The sequence below is a fragment of the Rhea pennata genome, chromosome 15, assembly GCF_028389875.1.
Source record: "Rhea pennata isolate bPtePen1 chromosome 15, bPtePen1.pri, whole genome shotgun sequence".
Classification (NCBI taxonomy): domain Eukaryota; kingdom Metazoa; phylum Chordata; class Aves; order Rheiformes; family Rheidae; genus Rhea; species Rhea pennata.
Window position 1 is genome coordinate 3,311,331 of NC_084677.1, and position 25,210 is coordinate 3,336,540.

The 25,210-nt window shown below is 39.3% G+C and overlaps 1 protein-coding gene across 5 annotated transcripts in view; it reads right to left on the minus strand.

The window, feature by feature from the left end:
* CLUAP1 (clusterin associated protein 1) overlaps nt 1-25,210 on the minus strand; it is a 67,725-nt gene that overhangs the window by 39,211 nt on the left and 3,304 nt on the right. For 4 of the 5 annotated variants that reach the window (XR_009959982.1, XM_062588290.1, XM_062588289.1 and 1 more), the window contains exons 4-8: nt 20,836-21,015; nt 19,636-19,731; nt 5,162-5,245; nt 2,117-2,250; nt 793-934 (exon numbers count right to left, since the gene is read on the minus strand). Coding sequence is in view for 4 of the 5 variants with exons in the window: in XM_062588290.1 (XP_062444274.1) it covers nt 793-934; nt 2,117-2,250; nt 5,162-5,245; nt 19,636-19,731; nt 20,836-21,015 (636 nt within the window). In the remaining variant the exon portion in view is untranslated. The remainder of the gene's footprint in view (nt 1-792; nt 935-2,116; nt 2,251-5,161; nt 5,246-19,635; nt 19,732-20,835; nt 21,016-25,210) is intronic. The other variant, XM_062588291.1, reaches the window with a different exon arrangement.

Genomic DNA, 25,210 nt, shown 5'->3' on the forward strand with positions numbered 1-25,210 from the left:
AAGCCAATAGTATCAGTAAAACATAAAGCTACAAAAAGCTTAAAGGAAGGTTGTCTGAATATACTGCAGTCCAATAAACACCCAAAGGAAAGCAGGTAGCAAGAAGAGACAGACATGCAGATTATCCAGCAAGATAGAAAAGAAACAGGAGAGAAAAAAAAAAATCACATTGAATTGTTGCAACTCAGGAAGGCAACAGAAAAAAAAATACGCCAAACAGAAGTAAATTCTGTGTTAGAGAGGATTTCAGCATATCTGATCTTTTCATTGGTACTTTTACTATGTTTTCACTGAAGAGGGCAATTATAAGGAAATTGAAGAACCCTGTGTTAAGAAACCCTCACACATCAGCTGTCAGCAGGTGATACATATAAAAAAAGTATCTAATAACTCTTACTTAGCATATATACTGTATGTGGCACTGGAAGATTAGATATGCTGAAAACATCCTTCAGGAACAGAGATATCAAGAGAAAAAGGAAGAATCAGGGAGAGGTAGAAAGAGGAAAAAGGTATCAAAGCCCAGCATTGAGTTTTAGGTGTGTTTTACACTGGTTTAGCTTGAAAAACTGCATTATATTTGTCTGAGAGCAGTCAAACAATGCTGCAAAGCAGAAAATGGCCAGTCACTTAGAGATGCATCTTCAGTTAGTAACATGCTTCTTTAGTAAAGGAGATATTAGGACATTTTTCATTATAGGCCAAAGCCAATAGCATATGTACTGGAAGCTGGCTCTGTTACATAGGTGTAGCTAAACTACAATGTCACTTGGGACTTCTAAGCTGCCTTACCTCAAACATCTCTTGCTCTGTTCTACGATGATCATCTAGGAGCTGCTCCATATAGGACAGATTATGGAATTTTTCTAGGTAGCTGCTGTATTGTTTTTGCAGTTCCTCCTCAATCTTCTCATACTCATCCATAAAAGCAGGACTAGAGAGAACAAGGACAAAGCGCCCAGAGAATTTGACTTGTAGACACAGAATTCTGAAATGCATTTTTGTTTCTGAAGCTGCCTTTCCACATTCATTAAACCAATCTAAAAGAACCTTTTATTTTCAAGATTCTATACTGCTTCACAGACTTAAAGCATTAGGCAAAAACCACTAACCTATCCTGCAAAAATTGTACACAGCAAGGACAGTGTACCGGCTACTAAGCTCTTCTAAACAGGCAGAGGGGCAGCATTTCAGCAGACAAATCTAAGGAGAAAGGTTAATAATCTTGCTATTCCACAGCTTCAAGATCTAACTTGTAGTATGGCTTGGAAGTCACGTACGTTGTCTAGAGACTTATTTTATTTGCAATAAAACTGTGCTGTATAACAGGACTTGACAGCAAGAAGCCATGATGTCCTTTGCTACAAAGACAACTACTGGGCCCCAGAGAACACTACTCTGTTTTATGCTTCGCACTTACACAATATACTTCTCCCAAAGTGTTACTGATCAAAATGCATCTAAATGAATTCAACGACATTTCTTCCACCGCTCATTTTTCTAATATTTCTATTATTTGTTCTTCATATGAGGTCACAAATAAGTCTTGTAAACAGCATAAGCGCACTAGTTAGCTAGGTGCATGAAATCAGCCCAAACTGTGATTCTCAACATCTTGATTTCATGGCAGGCTGCATCACTGCCTAGAGGAACTGATCCCAACATAGGATGCTTAATGACCTTCTCGTACCGGTGGCAGGGAATGCTAGAAGCCTCTAGCAACAAAGGGTATAGTTGCTCCAGTCAGTTGTTATTTTCAGGAGAACTATTTGATACCATTTATATTAATATCCTAAAGAAGAGTGAGGCCTGCTACCTGACTACTTTGTACAGCTCCAGCAACAATTAATAAAAAATTCCAAGTAATATTCCAGCTACTTTAACAGCACTATAGTGCTGATTTCAAATATACAGTAACTGAAAAATGAACAATTGCAATCCAGATTGGGCATCTGTAGAGAGAAAAAAAAAAAAAAAAAAAAACTCTTGCATAGGCCATCAACTCAAGACTCATTATAGACTTCTCTTAATGCTTACTGCAGTGAAAAGTATGCACAGTACCATCATTTATGCTAATGATCATTTATGCAATAGATGATTAGTTCATAATGTTTACCGAACACTTTGCAGGGTCTGTAGCCTCTTCTGGCTTATTTCCAGTTCCAGTTTTCGTTTTTCAATCCTGGCTTCCAAATTAGCTTCATCCAAAGCCACGTTATTCAACATGTCCTTAGTCTTTTGGACTTGTTCCTATGAGGGAAGAGTGGTGAACCGTGGTTTGCACTGGAACAATTAGAGTTATCTTTCCGATGCTGGACAAGATTCCGTATTATTTCACATCACAAGCTATCAAAGAACCTCAGAACAACTAACTAGAGCATAAACTGTGCTCAGGTGATTAGATTTTTTTTTAATGCTTTTTAGAGTGAAAGTCACAAACTAGCTGGACCTCTGGTCTGACCTGGCGCATTCTTTGTTAGGTGTTTAAACAATAGTATCAAAATCATTAGGTGTCAGTAGTGCTTAAGATATTCATCCTGTACTCTCCACCAAGTATATACCAATCTGACCTTGTTTGGAGCTGCCTAGTCATGCACTGGCTTCCCCAGTCAAGCCGGGGGTGTTGGTGAATAGTCCCTCTGTTCCAATACCTAAAGGACAGTGGGCTGGAGATGGGTTCCCCTTTCTGCTTCTTCAGTGACAGCACTCCTCTCCCTGTTCTCAGCAGAGGCCCAAGCACAGCTTTCACATTTGAGAAGGGTCAGTGTATCCTAAAAGATGGACAGATCAGGGTCTCTTACTTTAGGACGCAGGGAGTACAAGAGGTTAGCACAGGGACAGAGAGACCTGACAATTCACAACCCCTAAAAACTCCCCGATTCTTCATCTAGAAAGATTAGTAATATTAGAATATATGTATTAAAAAAAGGAAAAAAAAATCATAAAAGATCCAATCATCATCCATCACTACAGAACATCCTGCCTTGCTGCAGGCTGAATTCAAACAGCGTAAGCTACAGCTCATGAAGCTAGTACCACCACTGCCATGCCTGGCAGTAGACCTGCCATTAAAAATGCCAACACAGTAACAAAAAATGTTATTTATATTAACAGAGAATTCAAGCATTATTCATTGTGGAAAGCTGGCATAACTGGAAAACATCCACAGGTATCTCTGCAGGTAACAGCACATGGGGCAAGACTAACATGCCCCCGCTACAAGTCAGCTTCTCTACAACTTCCTGTCTCTCATTTTTGTACTTTCTGACCTCTGCAAAATGTCAGATTTCTTTAAAAATAAAAATCTGCCCTGGACTTTGTTTTTTAGTGAGAGGGAAAAATAAAGCCCCCCCCCCAAAACCCAGTAAAAATAGGAAGGAAATAAGCACCAGAAGAAAAACTGACAGGATGCGCAAAGACATCTTTCAAGATACAAATGCCTGAACAAATACAGCTGAGAAATCCCTGGTACTATTTCAGTGAATTTTTAGGCTTCCATCAATATTTTCGTTCTTCCTGCAAAAAAATGCCGCTTTTATAACAAACTTAATCTGTCCTATATCTTTGTTCTTTTCTGAGTCCTGCTGTGTCTTTTCAGAAGGTAGGAAGTATCCCCAACATTACAATAGATGCTACTGGAATCAGAAGGGAAAGTAGAAATATTCGAGCTTCTTAAAATGAGCTGAGTACATTAAATGTGCTTGTTCTCTAGAAATTGTGAGCATCTCGAGTTAGACAGCATGACTACTTACTTGCTGAAATTCCAGCACTAACTGTTACTTGCTGTTCACCTATAATAGGTCATTTCATTAACTGGTCCAGAACTAAACCAGCAGAGGTACGTGTTATTGATATTTCCCAAGAAACCAATTGCTCTAATATGCTGATGTTAGTTTATTAGCACTACTGCCTCGAATATCAATGCACATTAACAACATTTAGAATTCATATAGATTGCAAGCCATAGCAGAAATGTAAGGAAAGATCACCTGGAGTACCTATTGATTAGGCATCGGCTATTTAAACCTGGAACTCTGCTCTGTGTAATTATGCAATTGGACTGGACACAGTTTGCAGTTAAATAATTTAAATTACTTTCTGGGGCTTAATTAGTCACCATACTTGCACAATGGCTGGCATGGCACCTAATGGTTCAGAGATATAAAAGCCAAGCAGTGGAGCAAGAACAATGTTCCCAGGACTGGAATAAACCAAGGAACCTCTGGAATTAAACCATATTGGGGGATCAGTGTAGCACTAAACCAGTGCAGTGCCAGTACTTCTTACCTCTTGACTGGCTCCAGCTATCCTGCCTCCAGAGCCCAACTTCATACCTCCAAAGGTACCAGCACACTTTGGGTTATCAAATCTACAGAGTTAGGGCAGCAAGTTTAAGTGGCTTAGAAAACACAGATGGACTGTAGATTTCCGTGTTGATTTAGGCTACCTTTATCCTTCCTAGAGTCTCTGGTGCTGCTACCAAACCCCTTTCAGAGACAGATTGTGACTTAAACGGAGAGGATTTTTCTGTCATTTGCTCCCTAAAGCAAGAGAGGCCAAGCACAGCTCTCTGGTATTTCTGTTAATACAGCTGCATCAATCTTACCAGCAAAGCCACATCAGCTGAAGGATTCTTTCTGCACATCAAATCAACACAGTTATACAGTGTAATAGTCTGACAGCAGATTTGGTCTTAACAGGTTTTTCTAGGGCCTGCTGCTAACACAGTTTACTTTTTCTGCTGCAGGCCATGATTTCCAACTCAGAATCAGCATTGTGAAGGCACCTCTCACTCTACCAAGAGCTATTAGTTGAAACTAACAGGTTTGTTCACTTTGAACGCAATATTTTTCCTAAGGAAACCAAAAGGAACATCAATGACTATATCCATTGTAATGACAGAAGGAGTCATCACAGATTGATCACTGCCCTGAAGAACTTGTGTTTGCACATCTGATGTTACCTAAAGACCAAAAGTTGCATTAGCCATTCACCGAAGTTCAGCATTGCCTGTTACCTAACCAGGGGCAGTACTGCTTGGCCCAGATCTTTGAAGATGTGTGCTATGCCATGCTTAACCCTAGACTGCTACTAAAACAAAGTGTGTTCTTGCAGGACAGGAATGAAGGTTTTGCAAATAAATAAGTAACAATTTGCTTACCAGAATATCATCAATGGCAATTTTCATCATCTTTTCAGCCTCATTTATTTCCAAAGGTCTGGCAATAGATTCTGTTCTTGCTTCCTATGAAATAAAAATACACTGATACAATCAAACACTACACATGGGAATTCATATTTGCAGAACAGAGGGTGTTCAAGCAACTCTGATATGACCAATTGCATAACAAATGGAAAAAGACAATATGTAAACACCACGGCTCAGATGATTTAAAGAACGGGAAATTATGAAAAAGTCAAGTGATGCTGGTATTATCAGTGAGTGTTGGGGCCTAGAGCATATTTGCCTTCTAGGAGTTCAGTTCATTAAGTTAAAGAGTTAAGCTGGCTGAGTCCGAGGTCAGCTCCATCGCTGGTAAGAGCTGTTGTGAAGAAAGCTAGAAGCAAGGGCTTGCCTCACCTTTTCCTTGGGAGTTGCTTTTAAGTTAAGGCTCTACTGCTGGTCCCTGCCTGTGCTACATATCTGCTGTGCAGCTGCAATGTCTACACCCGGTCTCCTGCCTCCGCAAGTCTGACCCTGCATCCCCCAGCTCAGCTGCCTGGCTTGACCTCAGACCTGCCTCAACCTTACGGACTTGCTGAGTGATCACAGGACTGTGTCTGGCCCTGATCCTGACCTGGACTTGCTGCTCTGCATCCAGGCTTCTTGTTATGGAGGTCACTGCTTGTGCTTGCCTTATTATTGGCTCAGCTCCCAGCTCACCTTCCGTTGCAGAGCACTCGGCCCTCATTGCTCCCTGACACTAAGCACTTAAGACACCATATCAAAACAAGACGACTGCTACCGCTCGGACCTGCAAGTATTCTTGAATGCTCATTTTTAGGAACTGCTTATTGTTAACATAAAGGAAACACTAGTTGTTACACTTAGCAAGGTATTCTACATAACACAGATTTTGTCATTTTTACAACATGATCCAAGAAAGCAACAGGGCATATGGATGAACCCAATGTCACAACTACACAGAGCAACAAGCAACATGAATGCACCTAAGCTAGCAAGGCAGCTGCCACAATCGCAGGTGCCTTCTGTGCCCATACGAAAATTAGACGACCCAGGTATATTGGTACTTTCTGACTCTGATAACCAAGAGTTCAGACTTGGATTCAGACTCCTCATCAAAACATTGCTCCTTGTTTGATCCCAAAGGATGAAAAATCCTCTCTCAGACTCATATCACCTTTGGGGACAGAGAGGCTGAAGGGTATTCTGCATGCATTTATCTGTAGGATGTCTTACAAAATTGACTTGGTCCTTATATGAAAACACTGGACTACCCATGTGCTGCTAGGATGAAAGGGGAAGATGTGCCCTTAAAATCATTTTATAGTGGCAAGCCAATTAGCAACAAGTGGATAAAGATGAAAATAGCGACTCTAGAGCACATTTAAGAATCTAAAACTGCTTTAGACACATTGTAATAGCCTGTACCCAGCCTACTGAGGGATGTGCTCTAGCAGCAGATACAATTACTTTGTTACCTTACAGTTCCAGACACACTTCAAGTGGCATGACCTAGTACTGCAAGAGGCAGCCTAGCTCCCTCCCCACCACCTCACCGACCTCAGTTCAGGGAGCTTCCTTGGTTTGGGGTGAACCAAACCAGGCAGCTGATCTAGCTGAAAAATCAGCTTTTTGTGCTGAGTTTATTCTTCCATTGGATCAATTCCCCAAACCAGCCTACCCCATGCTGCACAAACACTTTTTTTGGCACAAGGGAGGAAATATGAGAAATATTCTGTTGGGGACAATGACAGGAGCTACATCTGTTGGTGGCAGTGACAGCTTATGTTGCCTAAAGTGCTTGTGAACACTCCTCTACTCACACAGAAATATAAACTCCAAGCAGCAGAAAGTTAATTTGGATGAATACGATATGAAGAAACATCACAATACATATTCCTCAATGACTCCACGGGTAGGCACTTTTGGAGGAAGACAAGACAAAAATAATGTGTCTCAGTAGCTGTTAGGAGAATACTATGTATATACAAGCTCAACCAAATGTCTGTTTAATTGAGAAGACTTTCCCTGAGAAAAGATGCACAGACACTGAAAAGGAAGCCAGGATGCAGCCTCCTGGAGATAGTGCCCTCCCTGTTATGCTCAGTTCTTCCGAGGACAACAGCAAGCTCTCACCTGCAGAGCAAACATATTTCAAACAAAATAGTTTATCACCCAGCAGGAAGAAGAAAATTATTTTTCTTCCTATTTTCCAAAGGGACAGAAGGAACAGCAAGGCCCTTGGTTTTAATTAGAAATAGCCCCCTTGCCAGTTTCCTTCCAGTAACCTGGTAAAACATCCGCAGAACATGCACAAATCACTCCGGTCCGTGCCAGATCCTGGTAACTGCTTTAGACAGAAGCCTGACTTAATATATCTATAAAATATTTAGATATACATTTTCAGAGACACTTCTGAGGACCTACTGTTTTAAGTTGGAATGATATATTTAAGTTTGACGTGGTTTCCTCCTCTGCCTTCCCTCTATCATCCATGCAAATATCACATATGGATCCCAGTCTTTGTGCAGAAATTACCATCAATTTCTCGAGCTCGTGAAAATTTGTCAGGTCACTGAAGAGCACTACAAAAGCAGAGATGTATATTTTCAGACCTGTCTGGGCCTGTCTGAACAGCAAGAAGGTCAGTACAGTTAATCCCCCTGCATGCCCGCAGACAGGGAAGCAAATCCAAGCGGGATGTCAGAGCTTTGTGCATGCACAACTGCCCCTAAGACTCTAACCTGACACATGCATATTTTTCACCATCAACAATTACCACTAATGCAGCTGTGGCACTTCAGAGTAAGAAATGTAAGTGAGTACTAAATTGCCATGGAAAAATAAATTATATCTGGTAAGTAACAAAGCTGTTGAAAAAGTTTTTGATTTTTTTTTTTGGTACTAGTTTTCCCAGCTCTCCATCACTGGGTCACTTTCTGTTCTGCTAAGAATACTCTTCAAGAAGAAGCTTTTATTTTTAATATCTCTTTTCAGAAAGGACTCTGCAGCTGGCCATACAGAAGAGCATTAAAAGGAAGGCAGCTTATATTAATATGCCTGGCAAAAAAAAAAAAAAATCATAAAGACTACCAGTATATTAGGAAAAAAAAATACCTTTTAAATACCAAAGTAGGTTATTTTAAACGTTGTTAAGCCATTAGCAAATTAAGCAAGTGTATTTAACATGACAACTACTTTGACAATCTGACTGCCCAGATGAGCAAATCAAATATGTTTTTCTTGAGTTCCACTCACCACTGCTATTTCTTGCAGAATATACAATACTTAGCAATAGGACAATTGAGATTTTTAAAACCTGGTTTTACACAAAAGCTCCCCATTTGTGCTTAAATCTGTGACTACAAATAGACTTTATATTTGAAGGGAAAACCAATTTTCCACTTCCATCCAAATACCAGGTAGTACATTGTCACTGGCTGTATTCGTAATTCCTTGGGCTCAAAATAAGTGTGCAAATGCAACTGAGTTGAACAATATGGCCTTGTTCATTTCCTTTTAAAGTAATGTACTCTTTGCAATTAGGAGTACTAATCAGAACACACATTATAATACACAAGAGGTTTCCTTTAAATTAAGAATTAAAAATAGAGTTCTCAGGAGAGATGAAAAATATAGAAGAAAAATTATCGAGGCAAGAGGAGGTAAGAAGCAGAACAATTTAGGACTATTCCTGATAATTATAACTTAAGAAAACAAACATACACAGAAACAGAGAGGTATTCATGAGCAATCGGATTGTTTACCACTCACCAGTGCTTCCTGTTCAAAGTGTCCAAGAGGTCCATGGCTACAGCTTTACATGATAAATACCAATTAAAAAAAAATCATGGAAGCCAAGTGTAAAATTATTTCTGATGAACTAAAGCTGACAATTATTACAGAAAACACACAAAAGTACACAGGAGACACTATTTGCTGGCACTTTCATTATTCTTTCCGCTTTGACTGATACGTGGTGCTGCATGGAAGTGCTGAGATTTTAATTCCACAAGCTCTGAATCTCACTTTTGGACACAGCCAATTGGAAGAACTAACAAATTACTTGGCTGGCTTAGATTAGAAAACTGTTTTCTGTGGAAATAAGAATTTCATTAGAAATTAAGAAAGGTTTCTACTCAAAGACCAGCTGACTGCCCCATTAACCAGAACGGACAGGACATTCCCTGCAGCAGATGAGAGGCTAACGCTGAAGCCTGCTCTGCCCAAGTCACATCAGTTTTGGCATCAGGAGTGGAGATAATTTTCCTTAAGTAAAATCATCCTGCAGTCATTTCAGGAACTCACACTGATCTTAAAGCCTTCCAATATCCATCTGTCTAAAGAATTTACTCATCTGGGTCAAAAAAAAAGGAAAAATAAAACAGCTAGAAAGGTGGCCACAGCTGATCTTTGCAGCAGCAGCGCTGAGGCTCTGTCCACAAGAACCAGATCAGCAGCCAGCCTTGGAACGGCAGTGCTGGCCACTTACTGCCTCTGCCACCTTCTAGCTCTTACTGGACAAAATCAGACTAGTACAGGACACAAAATAACTTACTCGCTCAACGTGCAGTTTATTGTCCCAGTACAGTTTCTTTCTGCCAAAGGATAGCAAAGCAACTGGTTCAACTAACCAGTTCTACAGCACTTGCCAAAAAGCATCCTGCAAGATGTGAGCACGGAGGTAGCAACTTTATCAAGCCCTCTTGCAGCTTCGCTCCCTGATACCCAGTTAAAAAAAAAAAAAAAAAAAAAAAAAAAGAGAGAGAGAAAAGATAAAATATAGAGGGCTCAATTGCCTGAGGTATCCACTCTCATTTTCCAGGTGGTGCAGGTAAGCCCTAGTCCCTGCATTATACTTGCCAGACCTTTTCAAATGTCGTTGGTACCCTCAGACACCTCAAACGGTACTAGGCACCTGTATGGCAGCTTACAAGCACATAGTACGGCTTTGTCATCTTCCTGAACACGAAGAAGGACAGCTAAAAAAAAAAACTTCTGAAAGTTCAGTTTTAGGCCACTTACAGAGTCGATTATAACTGTCAATATAGACTACTTCTTGTCTTAAAACAGCCGAGAAGATATTTCAAAACTCTCCAAAAGCATCAGGATTTTTAACAGTAAACACAAAGGGAATCAGTGCATTGTCAAGCATCATACGGGCTCCACAGACCAAGTACCAGAAGAGGGTCAAGATTCAGCTTCCTCTGAAGTCACATGAGATCATGGCCCCAGCAGAAACTGGTAACAGCAGATGGCACTTTCTGGGTACACTGTACCTCTTCCATTATGTGGATGATGATATAACCTGATTCAGAATCTCATATGAAAGATAATGCTGCAACCACCTGAGAACATGGTCTTGAACCTATGCCGAGGGAAGGAGGTTGTGGAGGGGAAGGTTTTCCCATTCTGAAATCTAGAGGCACTTTCAGGAACTCATGTAACTTTAATTCCAGACCTAGAATAGGAAATAGCTGTACAATCAGTTGGCCATCTCCTGACGAGCTTCTCTTAAAGCCAGTTAAATGCCAAGGAAGCAGCAGCGATGCAATGCTTGTTTGCGCCCGGGAGCTGCTGTGACATGCACTGGGCTGTGAACGGTCCCTGCACCAGCTGTCTCGCGCCGTCTTGCCGTGTGACCACGCTAATAGGCGAGTGATGCCACTGAGGTAACTCATTCCAACTCCTTCAAGCCCCCGCTGATACTCCTGTCTCCCTGCCCCTCAGCACTAACGTGGAACACCTAAGCCATCCTAAATTCACACACCGCCTTGTTGTACAGCTTTGTAACCGTGTGGAGAAGCCAAACGTACTTACTAGCCTCAGAAAAATGAGAGATGGAAGATACTACCCGCTAGTTCTGCAAATGCGCCCTCCCACTTCTAGTACTAAGATTTTTTTCCCCACCAGGAACTTTACACTTGGTTAACAATTAGGAGCCACTACTGTACAAAATCGTTCTGTACATACCCGCAATGGACCGACAGCCTGAGAAGTGGCATTTTCAGCTGGTAATGCTTTCCATCACAGTGAACCAAAAATAAACAAACCAACTTCCTACAATGCTTGACTTACAGAAAGACAGATGTACCTATCTTCTGAATCGATGCAAGGAAGCAAGACAAGCAATTAAGCTTGACCAGCATGCAAGTCACTCACACTAAATGTGATGTTATATATATATATATATATATATATATATATATATATATATATGTATGTGTGTGTGTGTGTGTGTGTGTATATATATATATATGTACATATATATATATATATAAATGTGCATAAGGTCTAGTAGAAGTTTTTAAATACCTTTTCGTGATAAGGACAAGAACTGAAATTTTTTTCTTCCTGATTGACCAGTCTTTGCACCAAACATTTTTTCATCACAGGTTAAATCCTTGCTGGTTCTCTCAGGAGCTCATAAGTCTCATGCACACAAAAGAGTTCGCTACTGACTACTGACTGCTACTTCCTGTTGCCCCTAGTCTTAACCCAGGATCTATTACATCCCACACTCTGAATTTCAGACAGATTTTTGCAACTACTGCTCTCTACACAGGCTATAAAATTCTCCTTTTGGAGAGTTTATTATCCAGGGAGTTTATTAACAAGCACCGGGATTACATTCGGTCAAAATAAGGGATGGATCATTAGGCATAGTTACCTCTAAACAGGAAGGTACAGGAGGGACATTAAAAATAATCAAGATGTTCTGAAAGAACCTGATACTTCCTAACGGCTTATTTTCTCCCTCAAGAGATTAACGCTCAAACTAATTGAGAATTTTTGCTGCCTCCAGACTCCATAAAGCTCTGCTGCTTTCCTGTATGCTCATCTCAGCAGTCCACAAAGCGAATCCGCAGAGACACTTCCCTAGTCAGCTATGCAGAGCCCTCAATCAAAGATGGTGTCCGACCCCCTGCTCCCCCCGGCTGGCATGTTATTTAAAACGCATGCTGCAAGAAGAGAATCTGAGATAGAGAACCAACTGGGAAGCTTCAGGTTTTAACATGAGCAACTTTTCTGCAGACAGAACAAAAAGAATCAGAAGCCTATCCAGATAACAAGGAATCTGAGCGCCTTACAACAGAGTAAACCTCATACCAATACTAGCTTACAGACTGCTGGACTGTGAAGCACAAAAGAGAACTTCAGAAACTTCTGACAGGTGTGAAGTTATACTGCTCTCTTTCCCCTCCTGCCCCCACTACTGATCTCCAGGTGGTCAGTCTATCTCTTATTTCAATATCCAATTCCACTGAATTATCTTTAGTTTGTGAACCCCAGCACGTACTTACCTGCATCTTCCTACATCCTCCCCAAACCTCATCTTTAACCTACTTTTTGCAAGGCTTAGAATCACAGAATCAGTAAGGTTGGAAGGGACCTCTGGAGATCATCTAGTCCACCCTCCTGTTCAAGCAGGGTCACTAGAGCATGTTAGACAGCGTCGCATCCAGGCGGGCCTTGAATATCTCCAGAGAAGGAGACTCCACAACCTCTCTGGACAACCTGTGCCAGTGCTCTGTCACTCTCCAGTGAAGAAATTCCTCCTCATCTGTTACATTGACAAAATTCGGATCAGTCCACAGGATGTTACTTGGACAACAGGCCCTTACCAAGGAGGCAGTTTGCTAAGTCTCTTCCACCACCTGGCATGAATGAGTATTTTTCTCCTAGCAAACGCGAAGCTACACTTGTGAATGAATTTCCTAATAGATACAAGCAAAAATGTCCTTGGGCAGCATAGCCAGGTGGAAATTCGTCTTTAGTTCTCAAACAGGGAAAACAGCAGGGTCATCAAATACTCTTTTCAGTCATGCCGTGCGACAGGACAAGAGGCAATGGACAAAAACTGAACCACAGGAAGTTCTGCCTGAACAGGAGGAGGAATTTCTTCGCTATGAGAGTGACAGAGCACTGGAACAGGTTGCACAAAGAGGTTGTAGAGTCTCCTTCTCTGGAGATACTCAAAACCCACCTGGATGCAATCCTGTCTAATATGCTCTAGGTGACCCTGCCTGAGCAAGAGAGTTGGACTAGATGATCTCCAGAGGTCCCTTCCAACCTTACCCATTGTGTGATCAAAAAGGCAAAACATCCAGTTAGGCAAAGAAAAAAAAAATTAGTATCTCCTTTTAGCTACATTCTCATGTAGTAAGTGTTAGAAATAACATTTCTTTTCATTATTAGATAATATAAAAAGAAAAACTTCAGGAAGGCTAGAGATTTCCTCAGAAAAAAACAAGCAACAGAAAAGAATATACTTTTCAGCAGCACCTTCCAGTCCTAGAAGATACCCAAGACACCATGCAAAGCTGCACCATAAGTTGGAGCAGATATTCAGTATGCAGCAATGTTGTACGAAGACATAGTTTAATCTTTTAATGTGCACCAAGCCTTTGACTTTTGCAAACATCACCACACAACTCAAGGTTTTGTACTTTTAGCAAAGCTTAACCAGCCAGCGAAGTGGCTGTAGCATTGAATGACAGAAGTACTGCGTGGTTCTCATCAAGCAGAAACAAAGGCAGTTTAAGTCAGCACATTTTGCTCTGGTGTAATTAACATTTTGACATGGTCTTGCTTTGTGTCTGATGAAAAAAAGATTAGGAGTAACAAGCAACAGAAACCTCACCAGCAGTGATCTACAACAGCATGAGCAGGGAGACACGGAAGAGTTCTTCAGTCAAAAAAACTGGAAATAAAGAGATCCAGTTAAATGTCTTTAGTGGCAACTCTTTTCACTGTAACTACTCTCCTTTTTATGCCACAGCTGGATCTAAGTGCCTCTAGCTCTCCTAAGAGCTTAATTCGAATAGTTCACACATTGAAGTCTGTACAGAGGTTCCCATAGACTTTCATAAGTTTTGGAACAAGCTTATACTGTGTGCACTTATAACAAGAACAATTATAGCAACACCCTGAACTTGTTTTTAAATTTTTCCCCTATAAATCTGGAAATAGCTTATCTGGCTGTTGAAAGCTTTAAAATAACTTCTGTAGTTTATCAGATTATTTACATGCAAGGATATATAGGGACTAAGTGGTTTGTTCAAGCTCCCAGAAGCAGTAAGTGCCAAGAGCATGATTAGAATACAGACCAACTTTGTCACCCATCTTCAACACAAAGTACATCAGAAGAAAGATTATTTTCAACCTTCTTCGATTTTACATGGCTTAGATCTAATTGAGAGGTAAATAAAATGAAATCAACCTTGAAAAGGTCAAAATTCTTTATGCCTGCCATCAGCATAGAGGCAGTTTTATTTTGGGATTTTTTTTTTTTTTTTGCTTCATTATCTCACTGCATCTAATAATTCAGTGAGTCTAAGCAAGGTAGCTTCTCAACAGACTGCTGCTAATACGTCTGCAGGACCTCTGGCAGATGCAAAGTGGCAGGCTCTCAGAGTCAGCCAGCTTAGCTGAGGCATTATAAATAGACATGAATTTCTCCTTTTGGATTTCAAATATTCAATGCATGGTAACTCAGGAGTATCCTTCCTCAAATGATCACAACTGACCTTGAAAGTCATTACTGCTTTATTCCGAGCTATTTAATTTTTCTGGATCACTTCATCGTTTCCCTCCTCCCCGCTACATCCATCTTGCCATTTCCCCCATGAATGACCTATCACCAGCTGTTACACAATTACAGGAGACTACTGATTTTCTAACATCTTTTGGCTGTTTACAAGACTGCAGCAGTTAGCTGTGCAAGTACAGAGTCAGCCAGCACACGTGAAAACCAAACTGACTGAAGCGGTGCTGCGTTTTGCTCAACTACCAACAATAATCACATTGCTGCATTTTTTGTGGTGGTGGGGGGGAGAAACAATTAGATTGTTAGGAATCAGCATATTCAAAAAAACAGACTCCATGAATTCCCATTTTCCAAATTCTCTGTTCTAAGATGCAGACCATCAAGACTTCAAACTGCAAAACACCTTGCAAAACATAAGAGGTTAAGCAGGTTGTGAAATAAAAATTCTCTCTCACGTATTGCACTGCCACAGGACACCAATAACCTCTGCTGTGCTCATTTACAGTTGTTCTGGGAGGGGAAATAAAAGAGACATCCCAGCAACTTCAGTGCAATTCTGCATTCAACGATCCTCTCATCAAATAAGGCTCTTCATCTCTTTCTTCCTCAGGGCTGAATTGCTGCCCATAGTTAACTGTGCGAAGTTCACGTCTAAAGCCTATGGCTGGCACAGCCATAACAATTCATCTGCAGCCCCTGCGCCTCTCCCCCTCCGCACTTCGCACTCCACAGCCCGCTGCACAAGCTGGCAGCCCATCTATACGGGATCCGTGGACAGCAGTCAGGAGAAAGGAAATCCCTTTACCTACCTGCAGGCTGGAATCAGATGGTTTCTCTTCACATTTCAACTTTCTACTGCTTCAGGAAATGCTTTACTCTTGTTTTTAAATATACAATCTAACTTCTTTTTTTTTTTAAAAAAAAGAAAAAAAACTAAAAACGGCATTTGTGATTTTTGCTTTATGAAGAAAGTATAGCTCTTGGTTTCCCCCCCCTCAAATCTTAACCAACAGCATCAGTCTGAATTTAGCAAATTAAAAATTGCAGATTGTTTCCTCTGCTATTTTCAAATGAAGAGGTTTTTTTACATTGTAGATTAGGTTTGAAAGATGTATATATTGGAACCATGTATTCAATCTAGAAACGATCTAGTTAAAAGGAACCAGAAAGTCACAGCACTCCATTTCCAAGAAAATGGATATAGACTTAAGTCCTAACCAGTACATGCACGTATGCAGTAACATCAATATACACCTACAATACCTCTATTAGAAACATTCCCTTGTTCAATATATTCTGCTCTACTCCAGCTAAAATCTGTTTTCTTTCAAAAATAATTTATTAAAAAGCAAAATATCCTATGACTTGTAAAAAACAAGCTTTTATCTTATGCATAGGCTTTTCTACACAACCTCTATACAAATTACGTGTGAAAAAAAGCTTCAATAATGAGAGTAGAGGTTGTAATGCAAATTAGAGCCAACATTTCTAATAGAAATAAGAATGAAGACTTTACTTCACTTATCCCAGTGATCTTTCCCTAAAAGCTGTTGAAAGGAAACAGTGAAAGCAGACTAATTCAACCCTTTAGTGCTGAACACTGGTACTTCTTTCCACAGTTAAAAGAAAATAAAGCTTCTTTCGTTTAGGATAGAAATGAAATGTACCGTTGGCCTAATCTGGATAACAGGATCCTTTATTTCAATATAGAGAAATAAATGGATTGGAAGAGAGCTGCAGCAGTGCAGAGAACACAAAACTATAATGTTTTAAAACTCATTAAAACAATATCACAGCTGTCAATACATTTTAAAATCTACAATAGGTTTCAGGACATAAAATGTAATGAGTAAATAAACCATACTGCTCTCCTACTGCCCTTTCAGAGCACAATCCCTCTGCCAAAGCAATTTATTGTGTGCATTACTTTGCCATGCAACACCAAAAGAAAATAAGCAATGGAAATCAATAACCTCCAAATTAAAAAATAATAAAAGTAACCTGAGATTAATAGTAACTAATTTGACATATAGAGGCAAAGTTCTAATTCCCTACACAAAGTCAGAGTTAATGACACTTCATTCTTCTATTTCTGTTCACCTGCAACGAGGTGCAGAAGAGAAAATACAGGACCATACACCTGAAAGTCTAAAAAGCACAAAATTATGAAGAACTCAAGGAAGACAGCATGAATTGGAAGAGGGCAACACCTTACTGCCCTGCTGCAAAGAACTGCAATCTCATTGACTTCCTTGGGGGTTAACAGATTTAATAGCAGAGGTAGAGACCCACAGCATTTGGCCTTAAATCTCTCATTAGACAACCTTCAAGTGAAAGGCAGAACTAGGTGCTCCTATAAGGTCTTAATTTTAAAATATTTTCAAAGAAAAATCAGAAGATTTTATCTTCTTAGGTTATCAGGTTACATTTAACAGATCATCTGCCCTAAGTTTACCATACATCCCCTTTTTCCCCTTGGGGGAATGACAGTGCCAAAGCCAATAAAACTGACCAACACTTTTATAACTTCCTAGTGTAAAAGGTCTGCACGAAACTTGGAATTACAAGTTATATTTGATTCATTTTTAGATGATCACTTATTCCAGTGCATGGCCTAGGATTATTTTTATAAAATGGCAGTTTCAGATACCACAGAAATCAACAGCAACAACTATCTATTCATTAAAGAAATTTCCTATTACTAACAGAAAGCAAATTCTTCCACAGCCTTGCTATCGGTTCCTACCTGTTTTAAGTGATTTAACAAGCTTTCCTTAGAAAGCAAAATAAAGAGATTCCAACTAAAAATCAGCCACTGTGAAAGTGCTTTTCTAGCATCCATTTTACAACACCCATTCAATAGAATGGGACGCGAAGACACAGCAATCAGAAAGGTTCCCGTAGGCAGTACTAGACAGATCGCAGGCATGATTCAGTCTGAAGAGGAAATGGCCACCACTGAGTTCTGTCCCTTTCTCTTTCAAACTCAAGTACTCAGAGTTACCATTTAAAAAAAAGAAAACAAACTCCAACCCTCTTAGTCCTCCAAAACCCCAGCAACAACCATTACCACAGTGCTGGTCTTTGTGAAGGAAATAATAAAACAATGAAATACATTTTAAAGGGGCTATTTATAATTTTTAAAAAGGAAAACTCAATAAAGTCAATTCAAAAATTGGTTATTGCAACCTTGTGGCTTTTAACAAGAAATCTTTGTTACCAAATGGTTTAAGTCTCAAACTAGTTACACACTATGTACCAAACTTGGTGTTTAGCATATAAGCCAAAAATGAGTTCTTCAGCTTTACTAAATCACTCAGAAGGCTGGCATCAGTCACAAATCATCAGGAACAGACCACAAATATCTCTTCTGCTCTCTGGAGGTTCTCACTGTGCTGTCATAGTGTCACCTTGTGCCTCTAGGATATAAACTCATAGCTAATGAGACAGAAGCAAAGGTCATCTTTCCTAAGAATGGATTTCTTTAAGACAACAAGCTCAGTCTGTCAAACCTTTGCATAAAATATAAAGTATGTACCTATACAAGATTAGCCTGTCCCAACTTGTGCAGTCAGTCATTACATCATGAGAAACATGCACTCTACAGGATATAACAAATCCTGCCCTTTTAGAAATTGCACCTTTAAATAGGCTTCCATTGGAGATTTCCTAACAGGCCCAATGAGAAGTGGCTGCACAGAAGCACTTACTTATCTCTTGATTTTTCATTTAGTGCTTTCAGCACTCTGCACCTGCAAAAGTCCCTTTTTTAGGGCCCAGTTCTAAAGTCAGCTGGACTCCTAAAAGCTATGATTTAAAGTGATTAAAGAATGCCCAATTTCAAAGCAATGCTTAAGTACTTTTCAAAAAATGTTGCCTCATAGTGACCTATACCTGACTTTTTAGCTGAGCTCTAAATAAGGGATGCTGTGAGCAGAAGGAGCTTAATGCCCTGAAGCCAACATTAATACATCAGGCAATATTCATGTGAAAATGATTTCAAAAGCCAAGAAATTAAACAAACTTAATGCAAGATGAGAAGCGATTGATTAATAGCTCAATTATGACTGGTACAAAACTGAGGTTATCACTTCTATCTCCCTTCAAGTATCAATGTCTTTCACACCTGTGCGTACATGCTGACTAATATTCAGAGCAGAAAAGGCAATGTTCCATAGAAAATCTTCTCTGTACTTCACTTACCCTTTGAAACACTTGCACTCAAACAAGGATCTGGGAGCATTAACTATCAAGGCACACAGTCTATTACTTCTACAGGGTGCACCTTCTACAGCTCAGATATTGCAAATCTGAAGATCACCAAAAACAATACTAGAACATTCAGGGTTTAATGTCTTATCAGTAAAAGAATAACCTATGGCATTGCAGATAAATGTATTTAAGAAAATAATTGGAAGTATTACTGGCAAACATGAGTGCTTTATCATACTTCTCTAATTTCATGGAATAGCTTGTGATTTTACAATTCAGCTAAATAATATGTACCCACAGGTTTATGAGGCCCTCAGCTACTGTTAGAGAAATAAACAGCCTTGCACTTAGATAACTAAAAGCATTAATCTTCCATTTATCTTTCAGAACATATCTCTCCCCACTGCTAAAGCAAACAGAGCATTAATGTTTCTAAATGACTTTAGAAAAAGTATTTCAGTTTTCTTCTGAACAGAAAATGCTGAACTGTTCTCCTCACTGACTTACTGTAATGCAAATATTAATATGAGTGAGCAAGAAAGGCAAACTTTATGATCCCTTTCTTTAACTCACAAAATCTTCATTCTAGATGCAGCTGTTAAAAACAGCTGCTCATAGTTGTTTCATCTTATTCCTTTGCAACATCAGGTGAACACAAGTTCTTAAACATTCTCCAAGGGGTACTTACCCTTAGTTCAACTTCTTTGCCAAGTAAGTCATACAAACTTGCTCCTTTGGAGGTGATTTCAGAAGCAAGCTGTCTAGCTGCCTTCAGATCAGCAACCTGGAAACACAGCAACAGCACTGAAAGAGACTCCTCAATAACACAAAGAAAGTCCACAACAGATTTTCCCCATTTTGATGTTAAAATTACATAGAGGGTCAGCACAGTGGCTGAAACACTACTGTAACATTGAAGAAGTTGTCCACTAACTCAAAGTGAGCCTGCCTCTTGGTCTTACTAATGTCTAGAGTAGGCTCCATTTATTTCTAGGTGAAACCCTAATCACAGCAGGCCAACAAAAGAACTCCTCAACACTGTGATTTTGCCTTTGCTCTGGGTAACGTCAACCAACAACAGCCTAAGGCAAACTTCTTAGTTTATGAACAAAAGGACAAAACACATATTCCAAGGTACATGACTAGTACATTGCACGGGTAATGTTTCTTGACAATCTAGAAATGTTTTTTCGTGATTTCATCAAGTATGTTCTTTGAAGAGACAACAGATTTTACACAAACATTCAAAAATTCCTCTTAGAGGAGAAATCTCTGTGGCACTGCCATTTTTTCAAGAATAGTAACATTGCCTAACAAGCATATATGACATAATAAATCTATAAAAGAAATACATACTAAAAATATCAAAATGTAGAATAGGTGTAAAAATTAACAACAAGCAGCAAAAGGCACTCAATTTATTTAAGAATCTTTTTTAATATCTGCAGAAGGATTTGACTGTAAGGATTTGAACAGATTTGATGTCTGTTAGGACGACATAAAGATTCCATTTTCCTTCTAAGCAAACTGGTTGAAAAACATATTTCAGTCAGTATTACACAAGCTCCTCCTTTACAATAAGGCAAACAAAGTTGGCAATATTCTCTCTTCTGACCTACTCCATTTCAGTAGCATTCTGAAACAAAAATGACCAGCTTCACACCATTGTTGCCTTGTACTATACTGCTGGTTAAGACTACGCGGAGATTAAAACAAGTCCATAGCACACAAACTCAAATACAGAAAACGTGAGGTCAAAATACATTTAAGCCATACCAATTCCCTTGTGTGGACATTCTCTATTTAAAGTTTCAGAGAGAAAACAGGTTTGTTCTTCATAAGCTAACATAAATCCCACACACAAAATAAGAATCCAAATTTTCCTTACTCTTGAGCCAAGATCAAACTTGAACTTGCTGCTGTCTTCCTCACTCACTTCCGTGCGCTCTATTCCTTTAGTATTCATGGCACTGTAAAGCACAGAGGTGATCTTTAACAGTTCTTTCACTGCATAGCCATCTGCCTGGTAAAGCTTCTTCGTGTTTAGCTTGATGTGCGCTTTGGTAGCCTTTTGGAAAGAAAGAATTCATCATGTCAAAGAACAAAATCTTCATTTACCTATTCGTGCTTCATTCAAAAGCACTTTTTGGAGGCACCATGCTCTGCTTTACACAAATAAAACTTGCTGTTTAGAAACACAAGTTTGTCTAAAACATATTAGTGATCCTTCTGAAAGGAATCTTTCTGATATACGTGCACTTTGTGTGACAGAAACATTTGCAGATAATTAGCAGAATGAAAAAACTCAAGCTACCCATTAGTTCTTCCCTGTGTGAAGATCAGCAAAAACCCTGTATACCACTTAAATTCAAATTAAATTTAAGTGGAAGGTAAGTGCTGCTCAGGTCTTGCAACGATGCCGCACAGGGGTAAATTTCCACCTGTAATGAGTTACAAGAATAGGATCAATTGTCCTAAATTAACTGTCTTCCTTTCCAGAATATCTTCAGAACGATATTTTATTATTTCTCTCAAATTATTCCCTGCTTTGATATTAGTGACTTTGATCCCTTTTCTTCCACCTCTGAAAAGCACAGGCAAATGGGTAAGGAAAGATCATTAAAAATTACAACATTATCTTTTTATACTTTAAAATACTAAAGGGAAGGAAAAGTTAGCATAAGAGAAAGTACACATCTGTCACAGGTAGGACACAAATGCAGTTCTTGAAATTCCTGAAAAGATTATGTTACAGAAGAATAGCCACAAAGAGCCAAGAGCAAACAGCAGGTAAAACTTTGCAAAAGCCTAAGATTCAACTATTAACATAGTACAAGTTTTGTTCACTCTGCCCTGGTCTTCACTGAATAATTCTGCAGTAAAATCTCCCGTGAAACTAAAGGGAGGAAGGACTGTATCTCAAACCATGGATTTAGCTCAAGCTTTTAAAGGAAAAAAAGAAACATAGCAAAAAGTTGTAGGTTCATGTCTTCTCTTATGCATCTTGCCAAACTTTGTGACTATACAGTCAGACTTCTCTATTTTTAAGAAGTGTTTCACTGTTACCTCTTTCTTGCATGAAATCTCAACAGAGCAGAAAAATTTGATTCTATCAGTACTTCCTGTACAAACGAAAACAGCTAAAAAATGAAGCCAATACTTCCAGAGAGATTACTGATGTTGTATACCCTTCCCGGGAGGAATACAAGACCTAAGGCAAAAAAACATCTGTTCACTTCTGAAAATTTTGACCAGCATGATTTGGAATTAACCAACACACGAAGCAGAGCACCAGATATGTTCTCCTGAACTCTTTTTCAGAAGAATGAATCTAAAAAAAAAAAAAAGAAAAAAAACCCAAAAAACCCCCACCTACCTAGAAGCAGCAGGTATAAATTTTAAGAGAAGCATGACATTAAATTGATAGACTCCGTTAACCATATACACTATACAAAGGAGTCTAATATACCACATTAAAAAGGATGTTGTTAAAGAGAGGAATTCCAATTTCAGTTCCATTCACCCCCAAGAGAGAAAAATCAATGTCTAATAAAAGGGAAAAAGTGTTTTCCACTCAAAGACTGCCCAGAAAATGGAAAAAATACACATGAAAGTATGCATATTTTTTCAGATTGACATAAGGTCACTTCTTGTTTGCATAGGTAACCTCATGTTTTGAAAGCCTGAGCCTTGGTCAGCTGTTTTATAACAACTCTGAATGGTTTTAAAGCATCATTAAATATATATATATAATCATCCTTACCTATTCTGAATATCAGACTACCACGATGCAATGCAAAAAAGTTTAAAATATACTGCAAGAATGGCCTTGATAGGCAGGAAGTTTGCTTTATTTAAGATAGAGCCAATTTAGGACTCAAGGCAGAGCCTCAGTAAACAGACTGATAAAACCAGAAACATGAATGGTTCCTTTCTCATCCATGGAACAACACTACACTACTCCCACCGCTGTTGCATTATGTTTCTCTTTCTGGGGATTTGGAAGGGCTGGTGGGTTTTTACAGTCCCATCCTAGTTTTCTGGGTGTGTCGGGGGTAGGAGGGAACACAATGCCCCCTAATTCACAAGTTATTTTCAAAGGGTAGACTTAGGATTTTTATCTTTGCTTCTCCAGCCTGTCCACATCTTGCCAATTATGTTAAATTTTTCTACCAGTCGATTAATTCAAGTAATAGATGACCACAGAAGTCAAAGGCAAGAAGCAAATTTACCTTCCTACCAGGCAAGACAGGTTCACAAACCTGTCTTGCCTGGTAGGAAGGTAACCTATCTTCCTACAGACCAAATTACAAATGGCCAGACTGATCTTACTCTTCTCCAAGCCCCACAAAACCATTAGGTCTCAATTTTGACAACAAAATTCAAGCAATAAGGGTAGTCCCAGGACTCAGAACTGTGGACATGCCACACAAGCAACACATTCTGCAATTTATTCCCCAGTAAGACTGTTTTTCATAAATATTTTTGCAGTATAGTGCTGTATTTCACAGCTCTCTGCTAACACATTCTTGTGCATATAAGAATTCCCTGCACGTTACCACCAGGGCATTCAAAGAACAGATTCATAGTTCAGCCCCAGAGACTCCTCTTCAGTTTCAACAGACATCCTTATTGCTGAGCATTTGCTGACACATCTGTAAAGCACACAGCCTAGGCAGCCTGTGCCAAGAGCAGGATTTGGGTGCCCATGCCAGTCAGCAGTTCCAGTCCTGATGACCGGACAGGTAGCCAATAACTGTGTAGCCTAAATGCAAGAGCAGCCCGAGAAAAAAGAACCGGAACTGCCAGTTGAGTGCTCCAGCCATGTGGTTGCGGAGTCCTGGTCTTTATCCTGTCTAGCCCAAACATTTTGCATTCCCTTCCGCACAGCAGCACAGCCTCAACAGCAAGAATAAGGATTGCTCTCAGCTCCCTGCCTTGCCTAATACTTAGGATAGACTCGGACCTGAAGTAGCGGTTCTAAACCTGCACAGGTTGAAATTAAAACTGAACACGCCATGCTTCCTTGGAAGCACTCAATAAGATTTATTAGCAGATGTTGCCATCACTTTTATCATCATTGCTTAAAAGGAGCGCAGGTACAGCTGCTTTTGCAAGAAGTTTGGTACCCTGGTTTGCTAACTATGCACGCATGAATGCATTCCTATGAGACCGAACTCTTAAGAGGCTTTATATAGCACTATCTCAATTTTGGATCCCAGCGGGCACAAGTAGGAATCAGGCGTTGAGCCACTTGGGCTAGGGCAGTTCGGGGAAGGTAGGTGGGGAGGAGAGCAAATGATGGAAGAAGAAAAAAAAACAAAAAAACAGCAGACATTTCAGAAACTTCTGGGTCCAAAAAGGAGGCATTTGATAAGTTCTAGCACTATATGGCTAGCTACCCACTTAAATGAACATATTTTGGATTCCTATTTTATGTTTAAGGTCCTAAGTCTTGTTCTGGATCTGACCTAGGATCATTAGAGAAAATAGAAAGGCAGAAACTATTTTTCAGATATTAAATGGCATGGCAGGCTTGAATGATTAAAAATATTAATTAGATTAGAAATATTTAAGCCCAGTGACATAGAGAAATGAACCATTTGAGTAAAAACTTAATACATATTTAGTCCTTGGTCAGTAAAGGAGACACATACTCTAATTATATTTCATGATCATTAACCCATCCTGATATTCACTTTTGAGGTAAATCTATCTCTATCAAATGTCACATATGGTTATAAATTCAAAAGCTATTAGCTACTGGAGAAGATAATTGTGGATTTTGTGGGCAATAAACTATTATGGAAATGTCTATAAGATTTTCTTATTCTGAAAAGGAAGAAAAAAAGCCTCTGCACTGACAGTCTGGCTACTGAAGAACTACAATAATCCCCACATTATCTTGCAACATTTACTTAGACTTTAAGTACAGGATGATTAAAGAACCTTCCACTCATTTCATCTTCTGAATCACATCACTTAATTCTTCAAAGCCCCTAGGGATATCTTGCATGAAATCAACAATTACAAGAAAAATGTATTAATAATAATATTTCTGATTCCTTTCTTGTCCTTTCAAAAAATGACACGCTTGACTTGGAGAGTGGAAATCTCTCTGAACAAAACAGATCTGTCAGCCCCATCTTATGATGCACCAAGGCTGAAAAGTGCATTCTGGTACATACAGAAAGGCATCATATTTGAATATATTAGAATTAGGAATTAAAATAATTTATAGTGAACAGTACCATAAGTCTTAA